An 11375-nucleotide genomic window follows, 5' to 3' on the forward strand; every position below is an offset into this window, starting at 1 on the left:
TCAACCAGTTTGCCTGGAAAAACAAGTCCAGTTTGCTGTTACATTACTATGGCAAAACTTCTATAATTTGAATTAACCTATCTGTGATTTGCGTGAAGGAAATTACGTGATAAGCTATCTTGCCACAAGAGGACCTGAATTGCAGAATTTTGTAACTGGATCTATGATTCAACTTTTATGTCGAATTACAAAATTTGGTTGGTTTGATGATGACAGATTTCGAGAGGTTGTGAAAGATGCTACAGGCTTCTTGAGTCAGGTGATTTTTTTATATGCTAAAATGGATGCTTACTTGCTCGTTCTAATGCATTGATATGTATCATTTATTATTAAAGGTCTCTATTTTAGTGGTCGATTACTTTCTTAGTATTTTTTCTGCAATTATGCTGAATGTGTAGGTGTATATACGAGCCATGTTTTTGCTTCTGATGGCCTGTTAATTTTGTTATTGCTAATAATTAATTTTACGAATAAAAACTTTATAACACCTTCATTAGCAAGTTTCCCTCATCGTGTCTACAATGATCACTCACCGTATTCTTTTACTTATTACTTGCTGAATTTCATGCTTGTTACAGTGCAGGTTATATAGAAGCCTGTGACACAATATAATCATGATGATGGGACTTGTGTTTGGCTTTACAGAATACTAGTGTTTATTGAACTCTCAAAAACAGTTTCTATTCATGGCGTCCAGAGAATCTCAGCTGTAGTTTTATCTATCATCTTGAAGCGCATTCAGAATCTGCTAATTATAATTCTTTTTAAAAATGCCATAAAGTTGTATGCCGGTGTTTTTTGCTTTTGATACCATTTTGCATAAATGCGGGACAGAACAAATTTTTGCTGCAAACAACTGTTTTCTACTGCAAAATGGTAGCAGACAACAAGTTCGATGGCGAAGGAGACCTTCAAACTTCTGAGAGAGATCATCACTTTGTTCCTATTTCAGTCATCACTTAAAAGAATCCGAATCAGATAGGAAAAAAACTAGGAGAAAATATCTCCAAATAACATAACAAGCAAAAAAAGTCTCTAATAAATAGAAAACAAATATATAAATATTCTCCAAATGGAAAGTACTATAATTAGAGGCAAGGAAGTATGGAGAAAGGAAAAACATTGCAGATTTTGCTCTTCTTCCCTTGCCATTATTGCAAATTTCCTCGATCTTGCAGACCACCGAACCAATGCTCCACATAATACAGCTGTTCTAGGAAAAGTTTCTTATTCTCTAGAAGGACCTAAATTCTATTGTCCAATATTCTTTCCCACAAAGCACCCAAAGAAATTTTCAAAACTGAGGTTGACTACTTCTGTTTAGTCATCTGTCCTTGGGTGTGTTGTTGAATTGAACTTAAGGTTTGTATCTAATTTACCTAATAAAACCCTCCCAAAACTGGCGAAGTAGTTTCACATTTCTGCCCAAAGTAATGTTCCGAGGTATATCATGAAGAAGATCTACCTCCTTGAAGTGTAAGTTTGCAATTTCTTATGTGTCATTGTCTTTGGGGAATGAACAAAATATGCTATTTGGGATAAATAGTCGACCACAATCATGACAATCATTATCTTTCCGTGTATGAGGTAACTCTACTAAAAAGTTTATGCTCACGTCCATCCTCGAAAAATATGAAATACACATCATTCTATCATCTAGTTTGGTAAGGATAAATCATCATTCTTCTTTTGTACAATCAGAGCTACAACTGCATTTGAGTAAGTACTCTCACAAATCAAGTCTCTAAACATCAAGTGTGTAACTTGCTTTTCCCACTATTTGATTGAGCATGTCTAATAAATAAGTTTTTTTGGAGGAATCATACTTGCAATAAAATATACGGCATGCTAGCATCTCAACAGTAAGCACTCAGGAGGTAAACTGCCAATCAGGATATCAGACAACTCTCTTAACAGGGGCTGCCTTATTCATGGTATTAGCTTCTCGAACTTACTATTTTTTCGGACAATTAATTTTAGTTCCGTTGGAGTCTCTCACATGCTCAACTTGAATTACTAGCATTTTTCTTTATTTGGCTGGAAGCTGATACTCCTCTCTAATGTTTTTATTCTCTCCCGTGTCAATATTAATATTTCCGACAACTCTCTGCTCAATGAAGATGCCATTATCCTGTTTTGACAATCTGATGCAATGTGCTCAAAATCGTGACATTTGAAACACTTCTTAGTTGGACGTATTTGAGAGTGGTGATGGGCTCCACATTTTCTACACTCTTGATTAGTTTATCTTCTAATGGGGTCGGTTTAGGTGCTCCACTTTGTATATTTTGGCTGTTGGATCTGATGATTGGATCCTATTTTAAATGTTATTTGAACTTGATATTATATTGTTGTCTCTCCACATTCATGAGTAGGGACTGTACATTCTATAATGTCCTATAGAGTTGCAACTGTACCACATTGCCAAATTACGATCTCAATTGTGACACCCCGAACTCACCCATTATTGTCTGCTTTTGCCTAGTGACCTTATAGTTTTGCCCCGTTTGCGTAATTTCCAGGTCACCCATATTAGGAGCGCTCCAGGACAAGCACACTTTAGAGTTTCTAATGAAATTCCATCATTATACCAAAAAACGTCTTGAAGTTTAAGAGTTCAATTTCATTCTACATAAGGCGTTTCACATCAATCCTCATAGATATCGAGCTATGGTGCTATTTTCGGGCTTCACTTGCTCACACTTCAACGTAAATTGCTCAAACTTTGCGGTGTACTTTATTGATAGATCTTGTTGTTGTCAACGTTGAAGTTTCAACTTTCAAGTATACGTCATGTCTGTAAAGTGCTATTAGCTACTTGCGTTACATCTCTCTTTTCATCTTGAATTAGGTTTGTTTTTATTTTTTTTCACTTGCTGGCTTTGGCATTTCAAAATTTCTTAAAATTTTCTCTTTACAGAGTTGTATTATTTTTTAACTTGATAACTACTAGCATGACTTTCTGTCAGGCTTAACTTCCTTGTATTTAAAACATGTTCTTCTATTTGGGGCCATTCAATGAACTTTGTCCAAATTTATGCGACCGTCAAAATCAGTAAATCCACCTTTAGTGCAAGATCTTGGGTTCTCCTCTGATATTCCATGCCAAATAGTTGTGGAATTGGTTCTTCATCATTGAAAATTTTTTGATAGAAGGGATTTATTTCCTCTCTTCGATTTGGCGAGTCATCGTTGTCGCTATGAGTGATCTCACCGGATTGACTTATCTCAAAGGCGACTAGTCTCTGTTAAAATTTGTGGATTTCTCATTGAATATCGTCCATAGTAAGTTACCAGACACCTCAACTAGGGTCTCTCTTTGGCAGCACTTTGTTCTTTTCTCTCGATCTGATATTTGGCATATGTAAGATTGCAAATGAAGGCTGTTCGAGGTTTAGTGTTTTGGTGGTAGGTGCTGGTGGACTTTTGGTGAAGGTAGAAATGTTGGATTTTGAAAATTTAGGATTAGAGTTAAAAATTGTGGTATTAATCGTTTGACTATGGTGGGCATTTTTTTTAATTTTGGATTTGGGGGTAAAAAAGACATTTAAAAAAAATTGTTTTTGGAGGGCTCTGGTACCACATGATACCGCTCTAAGGTTATTAGAATGTGTCTATGAATATGAAAAGACGTTAGAGAAGTTATAGGATGGGTAATGGGAATGGATGGTGGTGGAAATTTGACGTGAACGGGGTGGGTCAGTGGAATGATGGCAGTACGCAGCAGGTTTCTGCTATAACAGAAGTTTTCTGCTGCCAAATGGCAGTAGACAGTAAGTTCGATAGCTAAGGCGACCTTCGAACGTACGGGAGAGATCACCAATTTGATCATATCCGGTTACAGATACACCACCTGGAAGATATCAAAGATACAACTCTATGATAGGGAAAATCAGAATAAAACATCTTTAAATAACATAACAAAACTAAAAAAGTCACTCAAAAAACATAAAACAACGAATAAATAATCTCCTAATTGAAGATACTCTCTTTAGATATAAGGAACTAAGAATGAAATCAGAAAAGAGAGAAAAAAAGAAAAGAGGAAGGAAAAATATGCAATTCTGCGCTTATTCCCCTGCAGCAATCTTGTTCTTCTGCGATCCAGTGGAAATTCGGGATTCTGTGATTTTACGAAGCACAGAACTAACGTTCCGTGGTAATAATCTTCATTATCATCCTCGTTAAGCAAAACAGAGCTGTGAACTACACAAATCGTGCAAGTTTTTGCCCCATATATGTACATTTGTATATATCTACATCAACTATTAAACTATATAGGAAGTTAATCTTTAATCGAACTATCACTGATTAATTTTACTTTGGTTAAGGATGAGATATATATATATATATATATATTGAAATTTAGGTACATACCACACAATTCTTATATATTCAACACCTAAAGTTTAATATCTACACTAATAACATTTTGTAAATTCATAAAAAAAGATGTATTTCACTTTAAAAAAATTGTATTAATATTTTTTAATGTGCTGTATAGATAAATATATTATTTTAGATGTTAGATATGCAAATATATAATAATTGAGCTATATGTATGTAGTTTTTTCTTTATTTTCTCATATTAAATTTAAAAATTGAATCATACACTCTACGGCGGTAATGTGCCACGTGTAATTACACATGCATAACACAAATAGTGCGCACCATTATGATGCACCTCGCCACACCATGCAAATGGGGTTGAGGGTGCACCACACCATGCAAATGGGGTTGAGGGTGCACCGTGCCGTGCACCATGACTCATGCCATTTCACACTAATGACATATATGATTCCTTATGCATTCTTTTTGCAGGCTAAAATTTATTCTTAGAAGGCTGTGAGATTTAGGTTATGATAACTCATGGCTAAGTTTTTGCCTTATATCTAAGATTGAAATACAGAATTTGATATGAAATAATTGAAAATATATGTTTCATACCACATCTTGATGAGAATGCAACTTTGTGTAGACGAGGAAAGCAACATGAAAATAATTTAAATTCTTTAACAGTTCAAAAGCCTTGATTATAATACTTTATTTAGTAAAACGCCAAAATGTTCCTCGACTATTTACTTGAGACTGTTTTAGTCCCAAAGTTTGTAGAAGCGCCAAAATAGTCTACAGACTCTTTAAATTAGGGCTAAAGACTACCCCATATGAGACTATTAGAGCTCAATTTTAAGATAGTTGGGGATTAGTTTGGCATTTATATAAACTCTGGGACTAAAATGGCTCCATATAAATAGTTGGGGATTGTTTAGACACTTATTTTTTTTTTTTCATAAGAGATTGTGCTCGTGCCATTGCTTTGATTGTAATTTGGAAAATTAGCTGATGTTTGAGCAAGGAGATAACAAATGAAATATAAAACTTGTGAAATATGTGCTTTTTGGTGCCATTGATTTCTTCTACATGTCAAAATGGAATGATTAAGTAAAATATATTTTCTAAATTTTCACTAGTGAAACTTTTTTCTGTTATGAATGAGGCCGTGAATATTTTATCCAATTTAGATCCAGCCATGAAAGAAATGATAATTTGCAGAGAATCTCTCATTTTCTTACCCTTTTATGGCCTTTTCTTTTAACTTCGCCTTTTCTTTTAACTTCTCACCGTACTGATGTTTCTGTTGCGCATTTAATAGAATAACTAAAACGCTAAGGAGTTATTAGGTTGCTTTTTTTTGGGCTTGTTTGGTCTCACGTTTTTTAGCTTGTGTATTTTTTGTATTTTTTTTTTGCTTGTTCAGTGATAAATGATTACATGTAGATTTTTTAATCTCTTTCTTCTATGAAGTGACTACATGCAGATGCAGTAATTTCTCTTTGCCTACTATATTGGAATTGTTTTTAAATATTACCCTGGCGACAAGTGCAGCGTGGGCTGTATTTGTACCTTTATTTTTTAGTTAGTTTATTTTGAAATTAAACTCGTAATTTTGTTATGTGAAATGGAAGCTGCTTGATCTTTATAGATAGGGATAGAGTTAAAACCATTAGTGCCATGTAGATAGATGAGAAAATTCTTAAGATCCATATGAAATTGAACACAACTTCACTAGCAAATTTTAGAATTGCTATTAGGTGGCACTCAAATGCAAAAATTATTTTTGAGGTTAAACATTAGTGATTTTTTTTATCACTATTTGCCAGTATGACGTGTCATTTTCTTAGTTATGTTAGTGTCTAATGATCGTTCTTGGTCAATTTATTATGTCGCACTTTCTGCAAAATTCTTTTGTTGCTGTTTAAACCTGTAGTTTCAAATAACTGCCTCTTCTTATTCGGACTTCTAAATTAGCTCAGAAAATAACCTGAAAGACAAGCCCATCATCTCAACAAATTTTATGGATTTATTTATTTTGCATAGATTCCACGGTATTCTTATTCATACATTCATTAATCTATTTCTCATAAACAATCAGATCAACACCCATCCCCAAAATATGAAGAACCTTTTCGCTTGTTTCAAAATTCTTAGAAAAATTTGAATGAATTTTGTCTATAACTTTATTTATTTAGGTTCCCTTAAATTGTGTGGTCTTAAATTAGATGGCACATGATTTCAATAGTTTTGATACAATTTTGGTAGGAAAATTTATGATGAATTCCGTTGCAACCAGGAAAGCTTGCTCCTATTTTTTTTGCTTCATGAAGTTATGAACATATTGATTTATTTACTATTCTCATAATCTTGATGATACTGTGTTCTCTGAAGTATATAAGATGTTTGCACGGAAGTAACTATATGGGTGCTGCAGCAGTTTTTTTTTTTTTGGGTCAAATGTTTATAATGGTTCCCTTTGACCTCTCATGATGCTCTCAATATTTTTTGTTGCTAACTGTTATTATTATGGACTTATTTGTTAGGCAACATCTGAACATTACTCCATTGGTTTAAAGATACTAAATCAGCTCGTATCGGAGATGAATCAGGTTTGTTGAGGATTTTGGCTTTCTGGTTAGTTTTTAAAATTATATGATAGTTTCCTAAGATTTTTGTATTCTTCAGATATTTCTCTTGTCAAATTATTTAACTTGATTTCCATTAGGAATACATACTGATAATGACCTAGGGATTGCACACATAAGCAGATGACCATAATTTCATTTATGAGATCGAATTACTTAAAATTTAGGCTTTTCTACAACACTCCATCTGGCACCTTTTTTCTTCTTTGCGTGGACGTATACATGACTGTCTGCATCTATCTATACATGCATAGAGGTTTCTCCTAAAAGGATGTACCCCATTTTTTTTCGTTATTAGGCTTAATCCTTTTTATGCATGCTCACAGATCTCCACTAAGGAAACTGTTTAGAAGTTGGTGTCATGATCTTACAACCATGCATCCAAGTATTCCCAACAATTAGACCATTTTTAAAGTAAAATTTAATTGTTCTTTTTTATCTATTTTTTCCAAAGTCACCAAGTAACTTGCTTTAAACATTATGTTTTGTCTTCATTGTATTTTGTTTTATTTGGAAGGCCTTACTTTGTAGATATCTACAATTACTCACAATCACAAATAAGAAATGGAGAATACTTAGCAACTTGAGAACTAAACCCAGAGATGCGACACCACTTCACGTTGCTTGCTCGTGCTATGTCATTTTATCCACTTGTGATGCAACGTTGCCTGCTCGGGCTAAAATTACTTTGCTTATACCACACTCCACATACATGTTTCCAGTGTGTTCCTTTGTCTGCTGTCTGCTCCCTTGTCTTGCCTCCTTTACCCAAAATTCCCTTGACATCCCATGATCACAAACTACATTTCAATGGCATGTTCATTATCTTTAAAATTGGTGCTATTATGCATAATAAAGAAAACAAAGAGTTAATGGAGAAATTGTCCAAGGAAGCTCTTATCGAAAACTTTATGCTGATTTTTGATTTGTCAACGTTCTGCCTACTTTAGTAGACAAGTAGATCTCAAATTTGGGTCCAAAGGGAGCTTTATTTTTTTTTGCCATCCTTGATCATATTTGTTTATCTCCATTATGTTCTTAGGGTTGCTATTGAGTGACAACTAAAACGTTTGTTTGGGTTTTCTAATGTTGTCAACATACTTATGACTTTGTATATTCTGTCGAAGGACTACTGTTACCGTCAACATTGTTGGAAGACCTGTTGATGAGAAGAAAGAAGGCTCTGACCCTCTTTTATTTTATGCTTGTAATATCCAATTACTAACACCCATCAATGCACAAAGCCAATTAATCAATTACTTAAAAAAAAAAAAAAAAGGAGTTGTGAAGCTAGTAGTCTAAGCTTACAAAAACGTGCATCTTACTCAGAAGGGAACAAAAGCACAATTTTAGTTAGTACTCTCTCCACTTTGTCTTTTTTTAATCGTAAAGAAAATCTTCAATAACCTGCAATATTACATATTTTTTAGGATGCAAGTTTTTTGGGTTGATAAATTTAATTTGAACATATTTTTGAATTATGTAATACTCAGCTCTTCATATATTTGAAAACAAGTGAATTGTTGGGATCTTGAATTCTCAATCCTTTATGTCTTGATTTTTAAAATATTCTTATATTTAATTTGACAATCACTATCATTGCTTGAACTCTACGGTTGTCACTGAGAAGCAAAGTGCATATTGTTTTTATTAGGATAAGCATAGTTGAAGGTATGGCCTTTTATTGTTACACCTTGTCAATATAACATTTCAAAAAGGTTTCTTTGAGGATACATGGAATTATGATTTTGCTAGGATGCAAAAATGTGGGTGATAAGTCAAACATTGCAGGGGAAAAATCATTTTTCTACGAAAGAGTTTGTAAAATATTACATTTCCAACATAAATTTTCACTGCTAAAAACTCTTGAGAAACACTATTTGACTGTGAAAAAACCATCGGAAAATGATTTATTGTGGATAACCCACGATGGAAATAAAAATTGAGGACTCTCACAGATTCAATGGGGACAAATCCGCAGAATTTAACACCAAAATTTCAGTATTTGTGGCGAAAATTTTTATCCAGAAATTGGGAAATTTTTGCATGTAATGTTGTTAGTTAATCTAAATGATTTATTGTGTGTGTGTGTGTGTGTGTGTGTGTGTGTGTGTGTGTGTGTGTGTGTGTGTGTGTGTGTGTGTGTGTGTGTGTGTGTGTGTGTGTGTGTGTGTGTGTGTGTGTGTGTGTGTGTGTGTGTGTGTGTGGTGCGTCGGCCTTATCAAAAACGCCGCAGAACGGTTTGATTTGCTCGTTTTTTAAAACGTTGTTTGCCGCGTTTAAATTTTTTACACTAAACGCAAGCCGCAGATCAACCCCCGCGGTCGACCTGCGGGCCGCGTTTCAAGATAAGCTGCTTATCCTGAAACGCACAAACTGTCCCAAACAGACTCTCAACCACTTAAAAATTATATACATGATGTTGCTTGAAATTTTTGGTAGATTATATAGTTGAAGAAAATCATGTGCGTGTGGAAAGTTGCTAGAAATCACAGTACTTAAATGCCAAATTTTTATTTCTTCAAGCACCTTGTTGCATTACTGTCGGTCAAAGTTTTGATAGATTTGAAAATATGGATATGAAAATAATTTTTTGAAATTTAATTTAATAAAATAGATATATAGTTTAGGTTTTGAAAGTGGTATGTTTTAATTTTCGAGAAATGAGACCAAATGGATCTCATTCGTCTAATAGTTTGCATAATCGTGCCCGATACCGCGAATACTACACTCTCCCGAAAGATAACTGTTGACCTCGGCGATAGACCCAATTCTGCAAACTAAGAGATTTGTGACTTCCGTTTGGTCTGCGAACCTTTTTATGTATGACCGACAAGTTCTCCTATCTAATACAAAGATTAAATAGGATTTATTTTACCTGGGTTCCAAGTTCCATATAAAGGCAAGCCCCTATAGTTAATTACATCTCAAATGACTGGAGTCACTTGAGAAAACTCTCGATAATGATCAGAGATATTAGTCTTCAAGATTCTAAAGTTTAGGTTGTGAAAAAAACAAGTGAGAGTGGCTCAAGTAGGAACAGTTCTTTCAGGAGTTCAATGGAAGTAAAGAGTAAGGGGGGAGATGCCACAGACTTTGGGAGAACCCTCAGTGACTTCCCAAACTATTCTACTATGTGGCTGCGTTTTGGAGAAGATTTTAGAGATTTAGAGATGATGTTAATTAAGTGTTTGATCCTGCCAGTTTTATTATTTGGGACTTAAACTTGCATAATGCCTGATTATGCAAATAGCCCACGGAGATATGGGGGTTTACGTTGTACCGTACGACAACCTCAGGACCTAAGGCAAGTTAGGACTTACGCTGTACAACATGGTTGTACAGGAGCCTAAAGAAGATGTGAGGATTTACGTCGCGCTTGGCAAACTATCTCAAAGTTTTATGAGTTGTTATTATGCTAAGAAGAGATAATGCTGAAGAAGATCCTCTTGTCGCTCGATGCCCACAAAGTTGGCTCCAAGCTCCTGTCGTCGCGACGACTTCAAGGTTTAAGTGTTTGGGATTAGTGATTTGTGCTTCTCAGTTTTGGTGTCAATATTTGGTTTTGCAAGCAGATGGGTACTTTGAAAAGTAAAATGCAGTAAAGTAAAATGTTATAGATCAACCGTAAAAGCGTACCTGAGCATCTGCTACTGTTGCGTGGTTAATATTGCAAGCGTAGTATGACTTACAACAGATTTAAATAAACTTGTAAGAGAAATAAATAAGACAAGAAAACCCAACATGAAAGTAAGAAAATGAGTCATGGAAGTCATAAGTAAAGAAACCCGTAACCACATATAAAAGACCAGGACTGAGTGTAAGACATTGGTAAAAGTGGGGTGCTCGGAGCTAGACTGTGTGCTTCTCGACTTTGGGTAAGAGTTGTCATCTCGATAATCTACAGAAGACAGTCCTTAACCTCGATCCAAATGACTAACCATGGACTTTTATAAATTTTCATAGAAAAATTATTTGATTTTCATGCAAAAGCTATTGTTTAAGTCTTTTTTATGCAGAGTTCTTTTTATCATGCAAAAGAAATTTTTATTTTTATTTTTGTAAATATTTTGTAAAATTGTATAGTCCACAGGCTAGTCACTCTAATCGTGCTAAAACTACTGACAACCTAAGAGTGTCGGGGGTAACGATCCCACCAAGAGTTGGCGAATAGTATCATGGATCCTTCCCTCTTCCTTATTGAAGATCCTTGAGGTAGGAGATACTATTCTAATAATCTCACTTTGTATTCCTCGTTTAAGCACACATAAGCAATGCCATCATCGCCGTCGCCATCTAGACCCTAGACTTATCCTAGTCCGATGATCCATATGTGGATCCATATGTGATTCCCAATTGCCAGGAGGATTTGAGTGTAATATTCAAGCTCAAATC

At 34.6% G+C, this 11375-nt stretch overlaps 1 protein-coding gene across 11 annotated transcripts in view; it reads left to right on the forward strand.

Annotated features, from left to right (window-relative positions):
• Nucleotides 1–11375, forward strand: part of LOC110026697 (exportin-7-A) — a 63114-nt gene that overhangs the window by 5928 nt on the left and 45811 nt on the right. For all 11 annotated transcript variants that reach the window (XM_020727755.1, XM_020727754.1, XM_020727751.1 and 8 more), the window contains 2 exons: nt 99–259; nt 6879–6944. In XM_020727755.1, the coding sequence (XP_020583414.1) occupies nt 99–259; nt 6879–6944 (227 nt within the window). The remainder of the gene's footprint in view (nt 1–98; nt 260–6878; nt 6945–11375) is intronic.

Source organism: Phalaenopsis equestris, unplaced genomic scaffold (genome assembly GCF_001263595.1).
Source record: "Phalaenopsis equestris unplaced genomic scaffold, ASM126359v1 Scaffold000392, whole genome shotgun sequence".
Classification (NCBI taxonomy): domain Eukaryota; kingdom Viridiplantae; phylum Streptophyta; class Magnoliopsida; order Asparagales; family Orchidaceae; genus Phalaenopsis; species Phalaenopsis equestris.